Below are 27555 nucleotides of genomic sequence, written 5' to 3'. Positions count from 1 at the left end.
TTTTGCCCATTATATACTTTATTATAGGTCAAATATATCTCAAAGCGAGAATCGTATATGTAACGAACAATGAGGATATTAGTATCAAAGTTTGTGCTCTGTATTTAAGCTCTAGAGAAATAACACTACTGCTTGTTTGTTGTATACAGTATGTGACATATGTGACATGAGCAAACGTATTATAGTTGATACGACATAAGGAGTCATACGGGTTAACGTATATCTAAAAGTTTCAATATCTAATCTATACTCATTTTTATAGCACTAATAAAGCAAATTTACATATGAGAAGAAACCAAGGTAAGTAGTCTAGCCCCTAATTGTGCCGATTTTGCTGTTTCATGAAAACTTTTCACTAGATCTGTTCCTTTCTGTATGGCTGTGTCTGAAAGGCGCCACCAATCTAACATTTGCAGTCCTTGTTTGACTTTGAAACCATGCATGCTTTTAATTTTATTAATGTCGTCACTACCAAACCCTAACTTTTTAGCTAATGCTTCCCAATCTTCGGATATTGCGTAAGCTATTTTCTCCATGGTGTCATTCGAAAATATACCTGTGTAAATATATGGAATTAATAATTCAAACTTTCGAAACATATATGAACTGTGAACTCTATTTAAAACAAATGTTTGAACATCAGTATATTTAATTTATCTTTCTTGTAAACCAATCTGATATACTACTCAGTTGCTTTGACAATATCTACAGCATATCATCCCAGAATATGAAGATATATCCCATTTCACTTCAAACAGCGAGATGCAATGTGACTTTGAGTGACTGATACATTAGTAGAATCATACTTTTTTATGATTTTGCCTCAAATAGTGTTTGTTTTCTTTCATTTACCTTTTTTATGTTTTCCGTTTTGGTATTTGACAATATCAGATTATATCAAAATAAAAGATTGTGTTTACATTTAATTACTTTTAAGTTTTGACTCAGAGAAGTAGCGAGATTCGAGATACCGAAAACAGTTCTGTCAACCTACCTTTGCCAGAAATGTATGCACGGATAAACTGTTGCGCCTCAGACTCAAATTTTGGATCATGATGAGCAGATATAATTTTCTCGATCTTAAATGTAAATTGGAATGAAAATATGCATATATGTATGAACTTTATCTTTTTCCTATACTTTAAGGCTTCCATACATTAAATAATCTCAAAATAAATCATAAAAAAGTGTGGGGAAGCTCATTAAATGATACTCTGAGCGTCTCTTCAGAATCCTTATGGTACGAATATAAACAAGAACTTTGATTTCACGTAATTCTACAATGCGGCATTCCTATATAACGCTTCTCAAAATATCATTTGGCTGTGATAAGTAGTTCGGGAGAAAACTAACGCAAAAATTGTGTATTCAATCCACATAGTCATAACAAAGTTATCAAACATGAAGTACATGTCGCTTGAGTCTGCGATTAAGCCAACATATACACATTTAAACACGTTTAAGTGGCTGTGGTTCTTAGTTGCATGGAAACATTTCCTTATTTGCTTATAATGACATAGTGCCGATTTTGAAATCATTCAGATGGTGGCGCATAAAAGTGTCATGTGTTGACCACTTTGTGAATGTTTTTTAAAATATTATTTATCAATTTTGAAGGAGGTCCTGGTGGGAGGGATGCATTGTCGTTCCTCCTTTCTGTTTCTGTCGATGAATGACCATATTTTGCAGAATGAACCTCACAACTGCATTCAAAATTTTCAGTTATATGGTTTAAGTTAAGCTGTTTCGGAGGAATTGTTGATAGACAGACGGTATGATCATTATATGTATACACATACTGCTTTTTAAAGCGGGTGTTAAAATATCTTACTTTGAATCTTAAACCTCGTTTATGCCAATTCGCACTATTTGAGTATAACATCGGTCAAAACGGTCAAAATGGAATCTGATGCAGCATATATAAATATATATATATTTGGTCTATTAACAATGTTCCTAAATATTTTCTTTTTCTACATGAATTAGTACAAAAAGAAAATACTGTATCAAACATCATTATATTCATATTTTTAAGTTGGAAAGGATAAAACTGCAGAACAGATTTCGAATATAAAGAAGTAACAAAACAAAATGGATCATGTACCATGTGTTTTTTAAATACATTTTTAGGATATCTAATATATCCTAATTAGAATTAGAAATTAGACTTATTTTGATGACGTTGAGTCGCTGTAGCGTCCAAGTAAGAACAATTGTATACTTGAATGCGACCTTTGTTTTTTATACATAAAGCGAGCAAAAAAAATGAATGATTAGGAATAAGGTAATTTTAATCGGTGGAAATGACTTTTTTTAGTGTGTATCAAACAATAAAAGTATAACTATCAAAACGTAAGGACGTGTAAGATTTACTGTAAGAATACTTCAATATCTTCAATGAAAGGTCACAGAGTGTCAACTTTTTTCTTTATTTTAAAATTTAACTTTTATTTTATCATAATATAAAACACTCACGAAAACATGTGTTTGCTTTTTATAAATGTTTATAGCTGTCAGTGGTTTACAGTTTACAGCTTATTAAACATAATGCTATATGAACAGTCAAACCTCGGTAGTTCGAACTCCAAGGGACCACTGAAATGTATCAGGAGTTCAAGAAATTGAAATTCGTATATTTCCGGATTTTTGCGTTGCCAATCCGAGTTGCACTTTATCGTTAGAAATTGCTTACTTCCTACGAAGTTTTGTTAGTTCGTGAATCTTTTTATTCGATATCTGAAGATTATGTTGACTTGTGGATATTACAAATGCTGTGTTTGACTTTAAACACGTTCAGTGTTCGAGTTCCTTGGTCAATAATGTGTTTCCATCTGATTTTCTATGATGCTTTCATCATACCAACTTCGGAACATTCTCGAACTTCAATCAATACTATGTTGGGATCAAAATTATCTAATCAGTGATTAATTAGATATTACTTGCAAATAAGTAAAATAACACTGTTAAATGATATAGTTTCAGTTTTTCGCACCTTTTATTACATTACCCAAGCTGACAACATGGCTGACGAGTTCGAGTTAGTGATGATTATTCTCTAAGATTTATTACCGAACGACTAGACAGTTCGAGTGTCCAAGAAATCGAAGTTCGAGACATCCAAGGTCATTTAAATTGATTACATAGGAGAAAATGTTGGTACTTTGAATTGTGTTCGAGAAATTCCGGGTGTTCGATCCATCCGTTCGAGCGAGTTTAGATTGACTGTATAATATATGACCATTTTATAGAAGAATAACCAAGGGAACCAATGTTATAGCGATAACCAAACGAATGTAATCCAGGGACAAAGACCAGACATGGAAAACAGACATACACAACAAAGAACATAAAGTAACTAAAATCATACATACAAATTAACAAAAGCAAATGAGCAACTCGGACTCCACTAAAAATACATGTAAGATGTCAAGCGCAGATATGTACCAAGATATTTTTATCAAATGTTTTTCTTTTTATCAATTAAAACTACCTTATCTACAGCTTTTTGCGAGTAGTGCGTAGACCAGTCCACTATGAAATGTTCACATCTTTCACGTTGCGGTGCTTTTGGCCTTTCGGTATCAACATGTTTTATAATTTGGTGGTATAGGCCACTGTCTTCGTCTGTTAAGTATCCTCCGAGTCGTACCCATCTTGACGAATTGAAGTTTTCACGCGTTAACTGCCATGCTATGAACTTGGCTAAAGCTTTTACTAAGATAATGGATTATGAAAAATATTATAGCTTTAATACCAATGGTGTAGAGGCTATGGCGAAGATTAAGGCCAAAAATATTAACTTCATTATAATAATAATAATAAAAAATAATTATAATACCTTAAAGTATGTGACGTTTAGGAAAATGACAGTTTTGTGGGTTTTGTTAATTGGAATGACCACACGATGATAAACGTCAATTCACAAAATCGAAAAATTAAGTTAGACACTTATTCCGACACATTTTATAACTTATGTAATAATAAATGTATTCATTAAATATGGAGTGAGTTGTGTGACCAAAAAGTACAAAGTAAACAAATTACCTGTTAGCATTAAAATATCAAACTTACCACTTGATGATTATTCTTAGTTATATTTTATGCAAATAAGAGCATTTAACACCCATCCCATTGAAACTAAAATACTAAAATACTAAAATACTAATTAAAATACTAATTATATAAGTTAGTGAAAACTGACAAAAAAAAAAAAAAAATGGTCATATTTCAATATATTCTCATGTGTGTCTCTTTTTTAATTAATTGAATTGTCGAATAACTATGTGAATGATAAATATTACGGGTACTTGTGGCTACGAATACCTGGAACATCCAATGTATAAGCAAATTTCCCAATCATCTCTTCCATTGGCTGAAAATAACAGTGAATGCCTTTCATGATATGTGAGTATATTGAGAAAATAGTTTTCTTTAGAACGTTTTCGTCTCATGTTGATATGTTTATTATTACGAAAAACGATTGTAGGGGGGATACATTTCTTGATCAGACAAGATGCATCACGTTTGAAAATAAGGGTAACTAAAAAAAATTGAAAGTAATATTTAGCTAGATTAATTGCATAATTAACATAATTTTGCTTTACATGAGATAGTAATACCGATTAAGTATAATTATCATCTTTAAATATAAATTATTGGGGGTATGAATATATGTTAGGAACATAAGTGTAAGTTTCAGAATTTCATGAGCAAATTAAAGGTAGCGTTGTACATTTATTTGTTATTTATTTGTTTTTATTAAGGTTTTTGAGCTAAAAGATAAACAAAAGTAAAAGTGACAATAAGTTGTGTTTTATATTGTCTGAAATAGTTCCGTTATTGATTCGCCTTTATAAATCGACTAACATATGTCACACTTGAGGTGTGATGAGGCAAGGAAAAAGGGAACATTATGTACCCATACTGTACAATTTGAAAACATAAGTTAGAGTAGGGTACCAGGTGGACCGGAGTCCTTGCTCTAATCTCAGGCGTTCTTGCTAGTAAATATGTGCACAGTATACGAAAATAATTCTTGGCAGGGCATATTTGAAACGTATTCGGGACAGTGGTCTGGTACATCTCTTTATAGTTTTACGTAGAGAAGGGTTGATTTACTGAGGCCAAGTAAAACAAGGGTCGGTCACTCTATTTAATCCTACATCAAATATTAAAATATAGTTTATTAGATTACTATTATTAGGTTACCTTGGGTACATAGATTGTCATTGTTCCTTTCCTTGGTACTGACAGTCTACCTAAAGCGACCTCAAACGTCATATGACCATGATATTGATCGCTGTCCCACTGTTCAGCCTTACTACCGACAGCCAAGTGACCAGAATATCTTTCAGGTGGAACATTTTTGTAGAATTTTATTTTCAGTGGTACATTTTTTAAACGTTCCAAAAATAGATTTCCCTCGAACTTTAAAACAATTTCTTCTCCATCTACAACACCAAATGTCGAAGACTCAGCCGGACCAGCACTGTATCCAAGTCTATCAAGATGCTGCATTGTACTTGCAACATTTTCCGACAGAACACAATCAATGATTACGTCATGACGATTGGTGTGCTTTTGGCGACATATTACGGAAACATTTGTTACACAATGTAAACTCTCAAGAATTTCTGCTGCTCTGCAAATATTGTCATGCGACATATCATTAGGCACAACCAGTCCAAGAACCCTAAAACATAATTAAAAAGTGTTCTTCAGTTTCAATGTGCATAACGTGATCTTACAGATCTGTTGCAGTGGATTGTACTTGTTAAGACGAATTTGTATGACTGTCATGGAATATTCGAAAATCTCATTTTTAGAAATTGTTTTTAAACACTATAAAACCTAAATACTCAATTTAAGCGATATGGGGGGGGGTGTATGCATATTTCACATACAACTTACATTTACATATAACAAAATAACCGTTACTGTAAGTGTGACATTCCTGATACCATTGGAACACTGATACATTTGGTTAATGGTTATACCTATATATATATTTAGTTCATTTACATTTTAAGTTCAAGGTCTTAGACGATCAAACAATGATTTGTTTACATTTTAACCAGTGAGGCACAAATATAGCCTTATGCTGAAAAGGAATCCGAGAATATTTTTTGTCACAAATTGATCCTTAAATGGGAGATATAAAGGTACATTTGTACCTGAAAATCATCATGCAGTTTTATAATGGGAGTGGTGCACGGTGGACCCTTTCAGCCCATTAACCGATATGGCCCCTCAAAAATGCATATATTCGCTATAAGTGTTTCACTAATAGACACGTTATACGTAGATTAACAAATATGTAATAAAAAGATACAAAACCTATTCAGGGGGATTTAGCGTAAATTAATATCTCTTGTTAATTTTCAATCACAATAAACTATTTTGGTCTCCGATATTTAGATCTTAATCGATAATTCCCTGCAATCAAGTGATAGCAAAAATGAATATTGGATAAAAGAAAGTAAAACACATTGTAACAACTCTGGTTACCTGTGACAATGCACGAACAAATTAGGGGGTCAAGGTTGAGAATGATTAGAGCAAATTGGACTACCGGGGCTCTTTGCATACTGGATTTTTTTTCCAACGAAAGTAATGAAGAAATTTAAAAGCATCTGTCTGGTTTATACGATAGCCTTTAAAATATATTTGTGTATCAGCAGATTTTGCTGTTTGAATACATTTTTTTCCTACAATTCAACAATGAATTATTATGTAAGTTTTTTGTAATAACTAGGGAACGTTTGTTTGAAAAATTAGAATCCCCGTGCAGGTCCTGGTGTTTAAAAGAATAGGCCTGCAGCAGTGCTAAGCTTGTCGTAAAAGGCGACTAAATAGAGCTCAGAAACCTAGCCGGGGGTTAGGCGCTCTGCCCACAGAGCAACTGGGATGTGTGCCCCAGGTGGTGGAATGGGGTACCCCTGGCATGTTACATGCTGGGGTTGTCAGGCTATAATACGGAAAACCTGACCGCAAACCATAGTGGTGCACCGTGTTGGGAAAGATGCCACGTTCCTCGCACGTTAAAGAACCCTGCTGTGGTATTCGATAAGAGTAGGAACCTTTGCGCTCCGCCACAGAAGGCTAAATTGCCCGACCTTACCCATCCCCCCTTTTTGTAGTGCCAATCGAGGTTTGTCGACCCTGTGGTCCTTGTGACCCATCTTTTTTTATCATTTCATGTTCATTTTATCATCCATTTCATGTTCATTGTCTGAATATGGCTGAAATATTGCTGCTCGGACATTAAACCCCAACAAACAAACAAAAAATTAGAAACATGCATGTCAAAAACGCAACAATCTGACTCTATAATTTCAATCAAGTATGAATTCTCAATTTGGAAAGATATCTATTTGACCTCTGAATAACTCAATTTGTTCAGAAATGTTCAGAAAAATTACGCTTTTGACAGATTTTTATGCTTTTGAAATTTTCATTTAAAGTGCATTTCAATTAAAGTTGATTGACCCAAATGACATGGAAAAATCATGTTTATTATGATTCTGAAGGTATAAATAGTCAAATGTTGCTTTCAAAATGATGGCTTTTTCACCATGTTTCACCAACTTTCTGATTCTAACAGAGACTGAAAATTAAAACGTGTTATTAAATCAATTATTATTTCTTGTCTCATCTCCTTATTTTAACAAAACTGTAAAATTTAGTATATCAACAAAAAGTACATACTGGTATTTAGCATTTCCTGCAGGGAGTTTTATGAAACGCGCTTTATGATGGGTTTCAGATGCTTCAATCTGTACTATCTCCCATGATTTCCCCGAAACTTTTGAAACAACACGCAGTTCCCCTTCTTTTTTCTCAAAATCTGAAATTAGAGGAATCAATGTGATAATACTTGTTTAATGAATCAATGCTGCAAGTTGGTTATTAATATTTAGATGAATACTTTTCTTCGTCATTTCATTGTCATCTTCCCGTTTTAATCCTCTTTTCATCTGTCTAACAAGAGTTGACAAATTCAGTCTAATGAAGCCGCCAATAATTTTTTTCTTTTTTTGCGTTACCAGAGCTCTTATGTGTGTTGTCGTGTCTTTTATATGAAATTATGAAATTCTTACTTCAGTATGTTTGTTCTGGTTTCCGTTATTTTTTTTTTAAAAAATACCTGGATCAAAATCATTTCCGAAGTCATCTTCGGAATACTTTTCTGATTCTCTCGACATAACTACTTGATCGTATACATTTTTGATCCGGCTTGCCACTTGTGCTTGAGTTGTTCTCAGACTTTTTACAAATGCGCCAAATTTACTATCGGATGATTCGTGTAAACCACGGAGAATCAAGCGGTTTTTGTCTCCAGTTGTTTCTGTTGTCTGAAATATACATAACGCATCTTAGATTAATATTTCTCATAGAAAGAAGGATATGTCTTAGGTTAAATGATTGCAAGAAGTATTTCGGTAAGTTCGACTGATATTTTGGAAGTCAGCTGTAGGTTGAATCATAGTAGGCTGTTAATATCTATGTTCCCCAGACAAAGTTATGGATCATATTATTTCTAATTTTTTTCTAACTCTTCTAAAATGACTGAATGGATTGATCCCAACTAAGCATAAAAAGGCCACCACTTGTATTTGTGAACAAATTTTTAGAAAATTCTAACACATATTATTTTTAAAAAAAGGCCACCATTCGAACTGCCTGAAAACTCCCCAGAAAATTGGACAATTTCACGGAAAATATATACTTGGTTTAGAAATAGCCACCATATGGGCTATCAATTCAAATAAAAAAAAACTCGAAAACTCCAAAAATGAAAAATAAAAAAAGAGTCATTCAGGCAAATAAAGTGATTTAAAATGCCAATGACAATAGGGAAATTAGAAAACATCTATTACGTTGTGCGTAACAACTACATTTAGAAAATATATTCATTTTGTGCCAAAGATACTGTAATCATGGTCAATTTATAATTGATATTTTGACAACGACGATGTCGTTCCTTTTATTTTGTCTGGTATGCTTTTAGAATCGTCATTTGAAAACGTTAACTTTAAATTAGTAGACAATGCTTATAAGGACTGTTTCCGATGATGTTTCTAATATAAACATCAAGGGAAACAGTACTCGAACGGTTATGAAAAGAACAAAGTTCAAGGATAACAATTCACCTCAAGCTCTTCAAGGAAATCGCTATCAAATACGTCCTGAAGTGGAAGAGCATTTACATCCGGGTTCATGTTGTTGACTAACCATCTGCTACTCCTGTATAAGGTTTCTTGATGCACACTGTGATTTTTATTTATATCTTTATCAACTACAAGAGTTTAAAACTAGAAAAGATAAACCTGTCTACCTGTCTACATGTAAGTCCCTTTATATCAATTTAAATGTATTTTTTTATCCTCAAAAAGCCAAAAACCTGTTAATACCAAATATGTTTAACAGGTACGTAAGGGTTTTTTTTTTTTTTTTTTTGCTTTTTTTTTTTCTTTTTTTTTTTTTTTTTTGTTTTTTTGACAATTGTCAGAGTACTACAAATTAACAATTTTAAATCACGTTTCAAATAAGATTTTTTAATTCATAATTTCTATTGGAAATTCTACTACTAGACTTTTTTTTAAGACAATCTTTATTCAAAGTATCTTTAATTGAGATGCAGGACACAAACATCATATTTAAAAAAACTAGATCTTACCAACCCATCCAAAATCATACATTTCAAGATCAGAATCTTCATTCGTTACATTTTCACAAGATATATCAAGAAAAGACCCTGCGGTCCTGACATTGTGGAGTTCTTTGTGTTGTATTGCAGCATTTCGTATATCTTTCTGTGTCCAAGGAACAGACTACACAAACAAACTTTACAAGAATTAAAACAGTCAAAATAAAGTGACATCAAAACTTTAAGACTAAGGGACGGGCAGAAACGAAGCAGAGACGATGACATTATCTAAAGATATTTCAACTTACGAATCTACCGATCGATCTTTTTTTTTAAATAAGAACGAATGATATACGACTTCTAATTGATATACACATTTGTAGTACTAAACTTGATAATTAAATTTGTGAATAAGAAAATTGAAGTACAGAGGAAAAAGGTTATTCTTTGCGACTTTATTCATTAAAAAAAATATTTGTTTACTCACGGCAACACTTACAGGTATAGTCATATGTTTAAAGAGTAATCAAGGGAACCAAGGTTCTAGCGGTAATCAAAAGAATGCAATCCATGGACAAAGACCAGAAATGAAAAACAGAAATTCACAACAAAGAACATAAAGTAACTAAAATAAAACTACAAAGTAACAAAAGCAAATAAGCAACTTAGACTCCACTACAAACTGGGATCATGGACCAGATGCACATCTATGGTAAGCGTCCTCTGCTTTTCTAGAAACACTAGAAAAGTCCGGGGTAGTCGAAAGAGGAAAGGAAAACCAATACAGAACAAATCAGTTTTCCTGGCGCAGATGGATACACCGTAACGATCCACGAGTTCATTATGACGACCAAACAACTTCTGTAGTGATGACTTCAAACTTGTAGCAACATAACTCAGTTCCAGAAGCATACTTGTTTGAAGTCAAGCACAATACAAAAAGTATGCGTAGTTTCGGCAAGTTCTGACATAACGTATGATTTGTGATATGAACACATCATACGCAGGTGCTGAATGGATGTTGGCGCAGGTGAAAGAAAATTGACAATTCTGAATGAAAAGTCATCACGTTTGTCGTAAAGTTTCGTCAATAGTTTTCCTTTACCATCGATTTCTAAGTGTAGGTCACGATATGAGGCTGACTTCACAGTGTCTTTTGTATCCTTTATCTCAAGTTATTTGGGGTAGATGCGATGTATCGAATCCCCGCAATTATAATTGTTTAAAGATAATACGTCATCTATATAGCGGAAACTGAAATTAAAAGATCTAGTTAAACGATATTTTTTCTCTCGGATAGATCAGCTATAAAGTCAGCCTCATAAGAGTGAAGAAATATGTCAGCAAGTAGGGTAGCACGATTTGTTCCCATTGGAATGCCGACCGTTTGTTGAAAAACGTGTCCACCACACTGGACAAATATCTTGTCGATTAAAAATTATATATGAGTATAGAAGCTAAAAGTTTTGAAAGAGTTTTGTGGTACATTTTGCAGACCCAGCTATGTAACGTTGTTTGTATGGATTCTATTGGAGTTTAGGAATCCAGTACATAGACGGTAAATCACAATCATCGTCTTTGGTAGAGAGACCAAAAGAGGATAGCACAGATTTATGGTTTTCTACAATCTCTTCTTTGGGGAGGGTGGTAGCAGTATATGTCATATCACTTCTATTATTTTCTACGTCTACGTTTGATAATAAACACTGGATGAAAAACGATTCGCAGACAAAAAACAATGATGTTTTGGGCTTTGTCTGTTAGTGCGACAACATATTTGTCATGTATAGTAGACAATGTTTTGCTGTATCGGGGTCTTTGAAAACTGATGTAGCATTGGCACTCATTGACCTACTTAAAACTTTCATTCGTTTCAAAACTTTCAATCTTGAGGTCCTGCAATAGCCTTGTATAATTGACAATTTTGGATGCAATGGGTGAAATATAGGAATGTGAAATAATTGGTAATGATTTGTTGAAACAGGAGTGTCAAGACTTCTTTTGTAAAGGGAATGTAGTAGAGTGAGAGGTATAGAATAGAGTTTGGTTCGAATGTGATGAAGTCCAAGAGGTTTTTGTATGAAAGGAAGGAGACCACCACAAATGATGTCACAAATTATCGTTTCTATGCATCTTTTAATGTTTTCTCATAAACTGGAAAGGGTTTTTTTTCTGTTTTGAAAAATTAAAACAAATGTAATATTTTGTTAAGAATTTACGAAAATGAACATTTCAGCTGTCCAGCAATATGACCAATATTTCCTACCTAGAAGATAACTTCAAAATCTTTTTTTTTTACTAATCGTTGTCCCATATATGCATTTAAGCTTTATTTTTCTAAATACTTGCGAAATGCATCAGTGAAGTGCAAGGATTGTGCGTAGCATTATATATACATTTTGAAATTCTAAATGTGATTTTTCATATGAACCAGTTATAAATCCAAGGTACGGAATAATGGACTGGGAAGACTGTTATAGTGCTCGGTGTTGCCTCAAGCCATTACAGTGTTCCTTGGGTCGTTGCCGAGGACTATTACAGTCTTCTAAGGGCCATTATTATAGACCTTTGACGTATAATGGGTTCATTATGGAAAAACACATTGTTTAATTCATTTTTTAACCAGGCATAAAATTTAAAAAGATTGTCTTGTGTCAGAGGGTTTATGGTCGTCATCATAAACTTGCGCATCGTTAAAGTGTATCCATCTGCAACTCTACCCTTGACTTGACTTTTCATGAGCAACTCGGCGGGTGTTTCTAGAAAAGCAGAGGACGTTTACCCTACCGGTGCACCTGGTCCATGCTCCCATTTTTAGTGGAGTCCGAGTTTTATATTTATTTTTGTTACTTTGTACGTATTATTTTGGTTATTTTATGTTCTTTGTTGTGTGTGTCTGTTTTTTCCATATCTGGTTTTAGTCACAGAATAACATTCATCTGATTTCCGCTAGAATCTTGGTTCCCTTGAACACTCTCAAAAGTCAACACATGCATGGTATTTTAGGAACAATACATAATGTAACTACACGTACTCGGTTCAAATTTAAAATGACAAAATAATTATTAGTTTTTCCTGTATCATTTTAATGATAAACTATATTTTTAAACTGAAATTGACACCCCTACACTTGCACCTATTTTTGTTTACCTAATGAAGTAACATGGCCTATTTAAAACAAAATGTCATAATGGACCAGTCCAAAAAATATAATAACTTGGAACTGGAAAATAATGTACATTATGTTGTCATAATAACCATGCAAATGTATCTACAATGTAATCAACTGGTTAATAAAGAACGATAATCGTGCACTGTATATATAATAATGTTTAAACCGGTTACTATTTCAATCATCGTATTTGCAACCGATCTTTCCTCTAGAGTTTTCTTCCTTGCTATTTTTTTTCAAAGACCTAAACATACAGTCAATTGTCTTAACGAAAAAGATTTTCTAATTCCTTATGGGAAATGCCACGATTTTATTTTGTTCGACTAACAGTGCTCATTGTTAAAACATACGGATCATTAATATTTTCTAATGTTTTATGACTGCATTTTAATTTGCACGAATTTAAGAATAATCATATCATAAAAAGCACCTATTACTAGTTTAATGTAAAAGAGAAATTGTAAGTAAACAAATAAATCCCAGGATATCGTACCATGTTATGTCTTATTTTATTTTATAGTATTTAAACACTCGACAGTAAAATGACAGCTATTGAAATTGAAAAATCAGATATACATGGGATAGCCATGAAAACTAATCATGATTCGGTATTGAAATCTATCATATAATTTCTAGTGACATTTTTTTTCAATTGAAACATTAAAACTGACATCAGCCTTTCCTAACACATCGTACATTTACCTGCGTAGTAACTATTGTCGTTCCTGGGAACGCATTGGCTGGGATTTTCACTTTGATATTTCTGTCTCCATCTGGTTCAAATACTTTGCCTTTGTCATCTACGTCAGTAATTTCCTTTCGATAGCTAGCAACAGCTACACACTGGATACTGGACAGTTCCTTTACTGGGATTTCAACTCCGACGAAGGAAACGTTCTACAATTATGACAAGTCTGTTAATCATAACATGTACCGTAGTAAAAAGTCATCTGATCTAATTCGTGTATTATGTTTGTTCATATAATTTATAAAGTTTTTATCTCTTTTAAATTTACTATTAGGCATTTTCTGATATTGACATGTAGTGAATGATATTTATTTCAAGAAACTTATGTTCATTAGTGTCATATCATGATGCAAGCATTATACTTGTTGTTTATCTTTTTAATAAACTTTGTTGTTTTTTTTTTATTTTCGTTTATACCTGAACATTTGGGACTTTAACCTCTGGAAGGGCTCTCCCTCGTCTCCATTTCTTGCCTTTGATAGAAAATTTTAGAGATGGTACCAATTTTGCATCATGGTGTACTATCGGTACATATACACGGATAGGTAGCTGTTTCAGAACAAAATTGACAATAATACTATTAATTGTAGTAACAGAAGCATTTGAAGTGATGTTGAAACATTTAGAATTGAAGGGAAAAAAATATCTCCAGATTTCCCCACGAGCCATATTTATTGTAATAAATGTACTTTTGATGCTATTGATAACCCCCTTTGTGGTAAATTTAAATTGGACGAGTTGAATAAATGTCGCAAAACACTGTTTCTGATCAAAAGTAAAATCGTATTTGTGACATGTTATAGGACGTAAAGACGTTTTTTTTTTCGATTGTTTACCTGTTACTATTGTTTAATTTGTGTATAAACTTTTTAATGCATAATGACATTGATATATTGGTAAGGTTTGACCTTGTGTTGTAATTGTTAATTTGCCATATCAATTTCCATTCGAAGTACCATACATATAGATTCTCATTTTAGAATGGATAATTAAAGTTCTCCACTGAAAAAAGTTAAAAACCTTGATTGTAACCATCGAGAGTGTAAAAATATTTTAATCCAAGAGAAACAGAAGGAGTATCAGTTTCTTCCATTTTAAAACAATTTCATTAATATGATTTTTCCGTCGGGTATCCCATTCAAACTTAAACCCTTTCGAAAGATTTTCCTGCGCAAATTTCAAAAATTGATCTTTTTGAAACGTAAAGATTTTGATGCGGAACAGATATTAAGCCTTTTCATCATCAAAACAACATATTTTAACAGTTTTATATTTGATATGTCGAATAATTTTTCACAAAACACCCGTAAAATATTTGTACTAAAGATGTCAACTGTACAACGTCAACAGTAGATGAATAGCGGTCACGATTGATGAATTTGCGAGACTATGACCTTAAATTTGACTAATGAAATAAATCTACTGCACAAACCTTTTTATCCCCTACGGTAGTAAATTATTTTTAATAGTCTGGTCAAGCGATATGGAAATTCGTCAAAAATGAGAGAAAATTTAACCGTGTCTTTCTTGCTTTTACTTTTAGTTTTCACGAAATATAATCAATGTTTCACATTTGTCAGATAATTAATTTCTGAACTATTTGGTTGTTTTATTGAGACGCCTACAAGTATGGTACGTGATTATCGCTACAAAGGTGGTATTCTACCTCTCTATTTTTTAGGTCCGTCTTATTCGTATTTATTTATTTTAGTATAAAGTCTCTAGAAAAATACAAAAGAATTGTCAATTTTGCATCTATAACAGAATAGCATATACCTCGAATGTAATTTTCTTATTTTTGTTTGGTGTGATTGTGATCACCGATGATAACACTTGTTCATCATTTGTCTCTAGACATTTGTCCAAATCATCCTCTGTATCAGATCCTTTGCTGATAAAGTCATTTTGACTAATGTTGTCTGGCATGGTGAAGATAACACAACATAGGTCTTGTTTGAATTTGTTCATTCGCGGGTTGTGATATCTTTATGTCAAAAAATAAGTAAGGGAAAATAAGAGCGATAAACCAATATGTCATACATAGTTTAACTTCGTTTCTAAAAAATCCACAGAAATTAATCTCAATTTAATCTAAAAACTTTTGCCAACCAGTTTATTAACATGAAAGTCCGCTTAGCCAAGTGCTTTTTGTAATCTCAGATGTTGTAATATTAGACAATATTATAATAATCACAATTATTTTTTATATTTTCTTTATTTTTTTATTTTTTTTTATCTTGTCATGATCGATTAACTCACATGAAAGGCGGCCAATTTTTCCAGTCACGTTTTTTTCTTTCTTCTTCTTGTCGTTTTCTTTTTTCTTCTTTTTCTTTTTCTTCTTTTTCTTTTCTTCGCCTTTCTTCCTCCTCTTTTTCTCTCTTCTCACGTTCTTTTTCTTCTATTTTACGTCGTTCCTCTTTCTCTTTTTCTCTCTTCCTTCGTTCCTCTTCTTGCTTTTCTTTCGCAAGTCTTCTTTCCTTTTCTTTTACAGTTTCCAGACCATCACTCCACTGTTGTAGGGAGTTTGTGACTCCCTTGATGTCGAATAACGACATTCCTGATCCTTCTTCTATTTTTAACACTAAGTTTTCTGTTTTAGCAATAAACATCATCAAATCTTGTTGTTGCTTTGCTAATCGTTGTAAGGCTTGTGACTGTTCCAGTTTCTTTGTGTCTAAGTCATCTCTGTATAAAATAATTAGACATGAGATGCTGACTAACAAGCAAAGATTCAGTTTAGTTAATGCTTTTTGCATGGAAATGAACTATCTTACTTAAAAATTGTGATAGTTCGACTTTATTTCATTATGGATCTGATTAGTGGTCGGTCATTTTGTTGTTACCCTTACTTAAAAAGTAAAAAATAATCATACCCAAAGGGCTGTGTATATCAGATGGCCTAATTAGGTAGCCTCCCTCTCTCCAGGAGTTGTCAGACATAAGAGAATCATAGAGGATAAATGTGTTTTGAAATTAAATCAATGTTATTTATATCGTTGTTTCAAAATCAAAATTAAAATCCAAAAGTTTCAATATCTTCGTAGGTGTAAAATGTAGTATACAAATTATATAATAACAAACAAAATATAGATTTAAGCCATTTGATATTTCCTTTCTTTTGAGTCACGTTTCTGTACTGAAATGTCTCCATTGATAATGATATCATTATTAATGTAACGTGTTGTGGAGACGTTTTAATCGTCCTAAACAAAAGTAATGCATATACCAATGAACATTTGTTAAGTCTTCTTTTCTGCAATCATACAGGTCAAAATTAGATTACAGAGATAGTGTAAAATTGAGAAAAGCTTAAATCTCTTTTACTTATTTTGTTCGTAAGATGAAACTTATATTAAACATGAGTTTAGAAACTCAAGGCTTGTTTTCTAGAGCTTGCCGAAACTACTCAGACTTTTTGTATCGCGCTAGAACTCTAACAAATAGGCTTCTGGAACAAGATTATGTTGCTACAAGATTGAAGTCATCACTACAGAAGTTTTATGGTCGTCATCATGAACTCGTGGATCGTTATGATGTATCCATCAGCATCATGAAAACTGATTTATTCAACGGGTCATAGTTTACCTTTCCTCGTTTGTCTACCCCGGACTTGACTTTTTATGAGCAACTCGGAGTGTGTTTCTAGAAAAGCAGAGGACGCTTTCCCTACCGGTGCACCTGGTCCATTCTCCCAGTTTTTAGTGGAGTCCGAGTTGCTCATTTATTTTTGTTACTTTGTATGTATGATTTTAGTTACTTTATGTTCTTTGTTGTGTGTGTCTGTTTTCCATGTCTGGTCTTTGTCCCTGGATTATATTCTTTTGATTACCGCTATAACCTTGGTTCCCTTGATTACTCTTTCTAATATACGATAGACTGTAGCTCAGACTTTTTTTAATAGATTCAGCAATGAAAAATATAAAGAAACTCTTATCTAACTGTTTAAGCCATGTGCTAAAAGAAACAGAAATTGCTATATGTAAGTTATATATTGTAATAAATCTGAAGTGGATTTTGACAAACTATGCCCTTTACATGAAATGTGAAGAAGGAATGCTAACATTGATTGAACCTTGTAAAGTGCAAGTGAATTTATTAAGAGATAGTTATTTGTGCAATCATTGACGCATAGTATATGCTTAAGCTGGATAAGTTGACAGAGTTAAAATATTATACCAAATATCTTATGGTTTTAAATACCTAAAGTTATAAATAAAAAATGGAACTATTGAACCAAGTTATAAAGAAACAAATATTAGAAAATGAAGCGAGATAGTTGCTAAAAATGATCCAAAATGAAAGACGACATGATTTTGTAAGATCCTTCATGATAATAGTATTGAAATGGAACAAAATGTATAAAAATGTATGTGCATGTGTATTTTCATATCGATACATATATTAAATAGAATTAATATTTTGACAAAAACATCTCTGTGCAATTACGTCATCAAAAGTGGAAATAACTGTTTCGAATTATTTTTTTTCTATTATCCCAATTATTGTATTACTTGTTGCTTAGAAACTGAACATAAATCTAGTATTTCCTGCTATACAAGGAATAAAAATATCTTTCAAAAGATAATGACGTGTTCAAAAATTATTCTGATTGTGAATGTGCAGTATTGAACAAAACATGAATCGACATTACATTGGTGCAAATGATACTTCTTCATTTTCACAAGTTTGGCTTTGTGTATTTTGATTTCTTCAACACTTAAACGGAATATACCTTTCATTAACTCCGTATATATATATATATATATATATATATATAACGTCTAAGAATGTGACGACTCTATTCGCTACACTGCTCCATCGGATCAAATTGATACAGGGAAGATAACGTAAACTTATAGAAAGGTCTGAAAAATTCCCAACGATGTTAGAACTGTCAAATTTGCGAAGCAAATTTTTGGTCGTTCCCTCCGCGGGACTCGAACTCGTACCGCTGTGACATCTATGGCAACACCGCCTGCACTAAGTCCAGCACCCTAGACCACTCGGCCAGCTAGGCTATATAAAAATATAGCTTTCGCTGGCCGGGTCATTCCTCCTCGTAGGAATATATATATATACAACGTCTCAGAATGTGACGATTCTATTCGCTACATTGCTCCATCGGATCAAATTGATACAGGGAAGATATGTAAACGTATAGAAAGGTCTGAAAAATTCCCAACGATGTTAGATCTGTCAAATTTGCGATGCGATATATATATATCCCTTCCCCATTGCTTGATTACAATTTCAATTAGAATCACCCCATCATTTTGTATTACCTTTTTTTTTCTTTTTGATTCTTGACCATTTGACTAATATTTTAATGGAACTTATTATTAATTTGAAATAATGACATGCTTTTAAAAATAATTTCCCATTCAATCCCTATCCACCTTTACGAAATATATATTCCCCTTCCCTAAATACCATAGTATGCGAAGTTTCTCTTTATTTACTGTAACAGCTGTAAAATATTAGACCCAATGGAATAGAACAATTAACAGCTGTTTAAAATTACCAATAAAAATAAGTTGAAGAATGGATGCCTTGAGTTACGTTTTTTTTTTTTTTTTTTCAGATTAGAAATATTTCGGACAGTGATAAGACAATTCAGTCAAATCACATACATATATATATATATGCAGAATTTGAGCAACACAAGAAAATGTTTAAATACCTAAGTTAAAAATGAGGGGCAAACTATGGACAAGACATAGCCACTAGAAACATTGAAACGTCAATAAACAAAAACTTATCTAAGACAAATCAAGCGCAAAACATGTGCACGAGGATGTCAAGTTGTCGAACCTCGAACAAGAGAATTACTTCGGATCAGTAAACAACTGCTGTTTTATACAATGCAGCTATCGTGTTGACTGTTGTCGGGCATATCCAGTCAAAGAGATAGGTGATTGTAATAAAAGAAAACATTCTTAGGGACAAACCACGTCAAAGTGAAAACAAAATAAGGGATTAGAACGTTGTAACGTATTCAAAGAGTAAGCAACGTGTAGTATATTGAACTTTCATTTTTTTTTAATAATTAGAAAATCCGATGAAAATCGATAAATTGTTCCGAGCAACAGCAGGTCATAAAAACATTAATTTTCGTCTTGTAAAAAAAACAATGAAAAACTTGTGTCTCTTTAAATTACCTAAATAAGATAAGTCAATACCATATTTTTTTAATAGTTTTATGACATAAGTTATCTAAGGTCAGTTATGTAAGAAGACCCAAAAAGGATTGTGGTATGGTATTTCTAATAAATGCCACCAGAATAAATGTAAAATATTATCAAAGCGAGAACTATATCTACATTGTTATGGTTGCATCTATATCATCAATAAGATACGTTTCATTGAAACAGTTTCGAATCATGAGTTTATTCCATTTCGTCTCAATGTAATATGTTGTGTCTTTGAAACTGTACATTTATTCTACCAGTTGTGAAGACTTGCATACGTTAACACTGTTACCTTAACTTTATCATTCTACCTTGCAAAATAAATAGAAATTTATAAATTTATTCAATGAAGTACGTGTGACTTTTCGGAAACATCAAGTACTTTACTTTTATTACTATTTAAAAAAAGAGTAAGAAAATCAGTCAACTATCTTAAGTAGCAAGTTTGCATTACTAAATTTTTTTATGATCTTTAAAACATATGCATACTCAAAGATATCCACGTTTTCAACCATACACTGACAGATTATACATGTACTTAAGTAGCAGTCTTTATAAAGATCAGATAGGAGGTGATTCATGTACCTGCCGATTTCAATGTTATTTCTTTTTTCAGAAACAGTTACTGATCACATAAACAGTCTTAGTTTTTCATTTGGTTGTTGCGCTTTTGAGATAAACTTTACATAGATTGTACATGAAATTGGAACATTGCAAGAGTTATCGTTCTTTAATTTGGTTGGTTTTAGTAGTGGGAGATAAATGTATGATTTTCTCAAAAGTGCAGATCTGAATACAGATATAATCATTGTTTTGTGAAAATATAGCATATGTACTTTCTTTGTTTGGTGTTTTTTAAACTATGAATCACTTTACCATTGTCAATGTCTGAATTTTATGTTGGATGGTACTTAATACTGAACTGTAAAAATTGCACTATCGAATGCACTCAATGTGTGAATTGACATTTGAAAAAAGGATTGAGTATTCAGGTACAATATTTATTTTCCAGTTTCAACATATCGAATTTCAAATTAATCCATTCCCAATTTGGGGTTTTAATAATAGGGTGTCATCACTGTGGCTTACTTATTATAGAACCGTTTATGATGTGTTTACATGGGTAACTATGTAAATTTAATTGCGCATATTATCAACAAAATATTGAACTCAATACAGATGATATGTTGTCAGATTTCTTCAACCTTATCCCTTATAATATATCTCAAACAATTTATTCATCTCCAGTATTATACTGCAAGCAAGGGTAACAAGTCGCACTAAAACTAAAACTAATCTTGGTTTATTACAAAGAATTATTGGTAAACTAAAATAAACTGGATTTATTAATAACGATCGCAATTTCAGTGTGTTTAACGATCCATTATCATTGCTCGGCTACGTTACCTTAGAGCTGTTTGGCTATAATGTAGTACTGCTAAAAGTAGTAATAAGGATACATATCATCGATAATTTTTTTTATATTTTTGACAAAACAATTTGAAATAATACTTAAAACAATTAACAGGAAAAAGAGTTGTTAACGTAGGCGTCTAAAATAATTGGTCCTTTTGCATATTGGTATGTATTTTGATAAAGTAAGGGCATTTTCATATGCAATTCATATGTTTGTTATCTCAAAAGTTCAACAACCAAATGACAAACTATGACTGGTTACGTGATCTACAGCAGTTTGTGGGTTTTGTGTGTGGGACATGCATGATGTATCACGTCTTGTCGGATGATTTTAATGATGAATTATGAACACTCGTTAATGTAGAAAATTCTGAATTTGTTAGTTCTTATTTCATTGAAATATATGTGCACATAAAATCAGGTAATTTTACATCGTATTAATGATAGGGTTTGTTTATCAATTAAATTTAGAAGTGAAAATAGATAAAAAGAAGTAGAACTGACAGTACAGTCATTGATTGTCTACTGCTACCTTCGTCGAATCCATATGTCTTATTGGTTGCCAATGCAATAGCAATAAGCGGTTTAAACATTCAAAGACATTTCAGCAATTCAAAAAACGCTAAATAACAGTCGTACGGGAAAAAATGGCTTGAAACACATGACGACGTCAGTGATAAAAACTTCATATATATCCTTAAATCAAACGATTGTTGTTAAGGTAATACCACATCATATCCGGATTGCACACCATAATACATAATAGTTTATTCCTTTATGTATTATGGTGTGACATCCCGATATGATATATAATGGTTTATTCTATTGTTTTTAAATTATTGGAATATATGACGTACCGTGTAATTGGCTCTCCGCCATGAGCATACGTTATTTCACCTAAAAAAGACAATGTCAGATATGTGGCAACTAGGTGTAGTGTCATAATAAAAGGACAGATTACGACTTAGTGTGTTTTTTACATTTTTCGGTGTTCGATTTTTTACTTTACATTAAAGGGGGCGGTTAAGAGCTTATAAAACTAGTTCAACCTCACCGTAGACATGCGCCTGTATACAGTCAGAAGATGATGGTCATTAATGAGTCTTAGTGTCGTTATTTGATTTTTAAATCTTTTTTTTAAAATCTGTTATCATTTTGTTACGTTTGTTATCGCGACCTTTCAAAGCTTACTCAAAGGTGTGCTTACCCTTGTTGAAGACCTTTTAGTGATTTCTGTAAATGTTTACTATTTTTTATAAAGGTAATACGATGCATGGTGCATGTGTTACGTTTCTCCATTTTTTCTTTATTCTTTTTTTTTTATTAATTTGTTTGTTTAGTTTTTTTTTCTTTTTTTATATATATACCAATACATCAAATTAGTTTAATGTAAATATAAGTATCTAATACATACTGAAACAATATTACCTCATATGCGTATGTTCAATAAGAATTAGTGAAATGTTCAGTTATATTGTTGTTGATTCCTTTTTATTGATAGATAATAAACATTTGTTGACGTAATATTGATTGCCTGTTTAATGGAATATTGCAGGATTCTCTATTGTTCACCACTAAAATATTTTTTAGGTTAAGTAATGTCAATAAATGGTATTTTCTACTGCAACATTGTATGGCAGAAGTACAACTAGGCTAGTGTAAACGTTAACACAGCTCAATTTTACCTTTTAGGAAGTGGTTTTTCATCAATTCTTTAAGCTGTTCACCGATCTTTACACTACAATTCTTAACAACCTCTCTTACAGATTGAAGTTCATCAAATATTTGTTCAGCATACTTTGCTACTTTTGCTATTACTGACTCCGTTGCTGACATTACCGTCTGAATCTTCTCCTCATATGTTTCAAATGTGACACTGGGATCCGCTGGTTTAGGGAGGGATCGCAGTGCACACTTTTGTTTCCCCAATAGGGAAAGTGCTTCTATATCCATTTCTACTGGAAAAAGTAAACATATGATGAACATTAATACTTAGAATTTTTTATTTGATAAACTGCCTCTGTGATATTTGACATACCGCTTTCAATTCATAGTAAATATATTCATTCTAAATACTTAGATTTCCTTAATTTCACTTTAACAACTTTATATCACGCTTGCTATTACTTTATTTAAAGGAAATACAGTAAAATATTAACAATTATATAATAGTTATTATAATAGCTATAAAATAATTTTTACAATAATACAGAAATAATTCCAAATCATCTTCCAAATATACAGAGGATGATGTTTCCAAACTGCTGGAATTTTGAATGGACAACATATTTGTCCAGTGTGGTGGACGTGTTTTTAAACAACTGGTCAGCATTCCAATGGGAACAAATTTTGCTCCTTTACTTGCTGACCTATTCCTTCACTCTTATGAGGCTGACTTTATAGATGATCTGATCCGAAAGAAAGAATATCGTTTGGCTACATCCTTTAATCTCACTTTCCGCTGTATAGATGACATATTATCTTTACACAATCCTAATTTCGGGGATTTGATACATCACATCTACCCCAAAGAACTTGAGATAAAAGATACTACAGACACTGTGAAGTCAGCCTTATATCTTGACTTACACTTAGAAATCGATGGTAAAGGAAAATTATTGACCAAACTTTACGACGAACGTGATGACTTTTCATTCAGAATTGTCAACTTTCCTTTCATCTGTGGCAACATGCCTTCAGCACCTGCGTATGGAGTGTTCATATCACAACTCATACGTTATACCAGAGCTTGCCGAAACTACGCAGACTTTTTGTATCAAGCTAGAACTCTAACGAATAGGCTTCTGGAACAGGATTATGTTGCTACAAGATTGAAGTCATCACTACAGAAGTTTTATGGTCGTCATCATGAACTCGTGGATCGTTATGGTGTATCCATCAGCACAATGGAAACTGATTTATTCAACAGGTCATAGTTTTCCTTTCCTCGTTTTCTACCCCGGACTTGACTTTTTATGAGCAATTCGGCGGGTGTTTCTAGAAAAGCAGAGGACGCTTACCCTACCGGTGCACCTGGTCCATGCTTCCAGTTTTTAGTGGAGTCCGAGTTGCTCATTTGCTTTATTACTTTGTATGTATGATTTTAGTTACTTTATGTTCTTTGTTGTGTATGTCTGTTTTCCAAGTCTGGTCTTTGCCTCTGGATTACATTCTTTTGATTACCGTTATAACCTTGGTTCCCTTGATTACTCTAACAAAAATATATGTTTCCGCTTTTCAAGTACGTTTTATTTCTGGTACAAAAAGCATGGCCACTAGAAAAAACTAAAGATTACTGTGCCGTTTTCCACTTTTCTCTTTTACGCCCACAGTTGTACATAAATTTAACCAAGAGGATGCGATACAATTTCTATTCCTTTGTACGTTGTTTTAAAATAGTAAATGGTAGATTACTTCAATTTTCTTGTAAAAAATTGCCTATATATTATATATCACTACATGTGCTACGATCGGATAGTTATTAGGTGTGGAGGCATACAAAAAGGGCATTCCTGCTCTCTTTTATACTCCTGTGTTTTCTTACAATTTTGTTTAGGCTTACAATTTGAAAATAAAACACACGTATGTTTTTAAGTAGGATACACATTCGAAAATATACAAAATTGGAATATGACGTCATTATTAATTATGCTAATTTAAAGCTTAAAGTATTTAACTTTATAGTCTGCGCTCTCGGGGCCATACATGTTACAATATGTTACAATGGTTTCGGAGAAGTTGTGTGGTTGAAAATAAGTAAACCCTATTCCCTGCCTGTTAATCATAAACAAATGTAACCCAAATATCCAAAGACCACAAATCAAAGTGCAACGTTGCATCACCTCTTGAATATTTCTGAAAGCTTTATCAAATGTATCTAGCGGTACATTTTGTGTTTTGAGTAAAAAACTGTGGGGGTGAACGGCGGAAGAAAATAATGACAGACTGGCATCTTGATCACTATCCGCTTTATAGAAGCTTTACACTTTTGAATTAAGAGAAGCATGCATGCATTTATTGGATTGGCATATTTGGGCTCACATTGACACAATTAGTATGTTAAATCCTATATATCAAGGATAATAGTACGCGTGACAATTATACGATTTCGTTTTTGTTTTGAAAATAATAGGAATTAGGTAAAAATGTCATTTAAACCCATGTTTATATTTAAAAACCAATAAAACAGAAATATTCTTTACAATTATGTAGGTTTTTCGTTAGTATTCAAATTCCTTTCATACTTGATACACTCAATTTAAATGTATCGAAAAACTAACAAAATTGGAGACTTACCTGTGTTCGTAAGCGAAAAGGTAATTACATGCTACTCACAATTACTAAAATGATATACTAATAGGAGATCCAATAGGAGATCCAATCATTTTACTGCACCGTGAGCTTCCGGGTCTGGTTAAAGCGAACTTATTCGAAGTTCCGAAATTATTTTTTTTTTATTCATAAAAGTTTAAATATCCTTCAGTCAATGAGTTTAATCTTTTATTGAAACACATGACGACGTCAGTGATAAAAACTTCATATATATCCTTTAATCAAACGATTGTTGTTAAGGTAATACCATATCATATCCGGATTGCACACCATAATACATAATAGTTTATTCCTTTATGTATTATGGTGTGACATCCCGATATGATATATAATGGTTTATTCTATTGTTTTTAAATTATTGGAATATATGACGTACCGTGTAATTGGCTCTCCGCCATGAGCATACGTTATTTCACCTAAAAAAGACAATGTCAGATATGTGGCAACTAGGTGTAGTGTCATAATAAAAGGACAGATTACGACTTAGTGTGTTTTTTACATTTTTCGGTGTTCGATTTTTTACTTTACATTAAAGGGGGCGGTTAAGAGCTTATAAAACTAGTTCAACCTCACCGTAGACATGCGCCTGTATACAGTCAGAAGATGATGGTCATTAATGAGTCTTAGTGTCGTTATTTGATTTTTAAATCTTTTTTTTAAAATCTGTTATCATTTTGTTACGTTTGTTATCGCGACCTTTCAAAGCTTACTCAAAGGTGTGCTTACCCTTGTTGAAGACCTTTTAGTGATTTCTGTAAATGTTTACTATTTTTTATAAAGGTAATACGATGCATGGTGCATGTGTTACGTTTCTCCATTTTTTCTTTATTCTTTTTTTTTTATTAATTTGTTTGTTTAGTTTTTTTTTCTTTTTTTATATATATACCAATACATCAAATTAGTTTAATGTAAATATAAGTATCTAATACATACTGAAACAATATTACCTCATATGCGTATGTTCAATAAGAATTAGTGAAATGTTCAGTTATATTGTTGTTGATTCCTTTTTATTGATAGATAATAAACATTTGTTGACGTAATATTGATTGCCTGTTTAATGGAATATTGCAGGATTCTCTATTGTTCACCACTAAAATATTTTTTAGGTTAAGTAATGTCAATAAATGGTATTTTCTACTGCAACATTGTATGGCAGAAGTACAACTAGGCTAGTGTAAACGTTAACACAGCTCAATTTTACCTTTTAGGAAGTGGTTTTTCATCAATTCTTTAAGCTGTTCACCGATCTTTACACTACAATTCTTAACAACCTCTCTTACAGATTGAAGTTCATCAAATATTTGTTCAGCATACTTTGCTACTTTTGCTATTACTGACTCCGTTGCTGACATTACCGTCTGAATCTTCTCCTCATATGTTTCAAATGTGACACTGGGATCCGCTGGTTTAGGGAGGGATCGCAGTGCACACTTTTGTTTCCCCAATAGGGAAAGTGCTTCTATATCCATTTCTACTGGAAAAAGTAAACATATGATGAACATTAATACTTAGAATTTTTTATTTGATAAACTGCCTCTGTGATATTTGACATACCGCTTTCAATTCATAGTAAATATATTCATTCTAAATACTTAGATTTCCTTAATTTCACTTTAACAACTTTATATCACGCTTGCTATTACTTTATTTAAAGGAAATACAGTAAAATATTAACAATTATATAATAGTTATTATAATAGCTATAAAATGATTTTTACAATAATACAGAAATAATTCCAAATCATCTTCCAAATATACAGAGGATGATGTTTCCAAACTGCTGGAATTTTGAATGGACAACATATTTGTCCAGTGTGGTGGACGTGTTTTTAAACAACTGGTCAGCATTCCAATGGGAACAAATTTTGCTCCTTTACTTGCTGACCTATTCCTTCACTCTTATGAGGCTGACTTTATAGATGATCTGATCCGAAAGAAAGAATATCGTTTGGCTACATCCTTTAATCTCACTTTCCGCTGTATAGATGACATATTATCTTTACACAATCCTAATTTCGGGGATTTGATACATCGCATCTACCCC

General features: G+C 32.4%; 1 protein-coding gene across 3 annotated transcripts; it reads right to left on the bottom strand.

Moving 5' to 3' along the window:
- LOC148616404 (uncharacterized) lies at nt 1-25579 on the bottom strand. 3 transcript variants are annotated; one of them, XM_088583414.1, is made up of 16 exons: nt 25473-25579; nt 22862-23134; nt 22034-22073; nt 15829-16257; nt 15346-15553; nt 13987-14118; nt 13524-13718; nt 9680-9833; nt 9153-9298; nt 8147-8354; nt 7708-7846; nt 5209-5692; nt 4324-4372; nt 3491-3714; nt 995-1079; nt 1-556 (listed from the first exon to the last, which is right to left on the bottom strand). In XM_088583414.1, the coding sequence occupies exons 2-16, from the start codon at nt 23127-23129 to the stop codon at nt 279-281; spliced, it is 3039 nt and encodes a 1012-aa protein (XP_088439540.1). In that variant the 5' UTR covers nt 23130-23134; nt 25473-25579; the 3' UTR covers nt 1-278. The 3 variants fall into 3 exon arrangements, with proteins under 3 accessions (XP_088439540.1, XP_088439541.1, XP_088439542.1); XM_088583415.1 differs by having other exon boundaries at nt 22862-23131; nt 25473-25529; XM_088583416.1 differs by lacking the exons at nt 22034-22073; nt 25473-25579 and having other exon boundaries at nt 22862-23002.
- Nucleotides 25580-27555: the final 1976 nt, after the last annotated feature.

The sequence above is a fragment of the Perna viridis genome, chromosome 5, assembly GCF_037379345.1.
Source record: "Perna viridis isolate PV_CMFRI_1.1 ecotype Kerala chromosome 5, ASM3737934v1, whole genome shotgun sequence".
Lineage (NCBI taxonomy): Eukaryota > Metazoa > Mollusca > Bivalvia > Mytilida > Mytilidae > Perna > Perna viridis.
The sequence above is the reverse complement of the archived record's forward strand: the minus strand, read 5'-3'. Positions and strand labels throughout refer to the sequence as shown.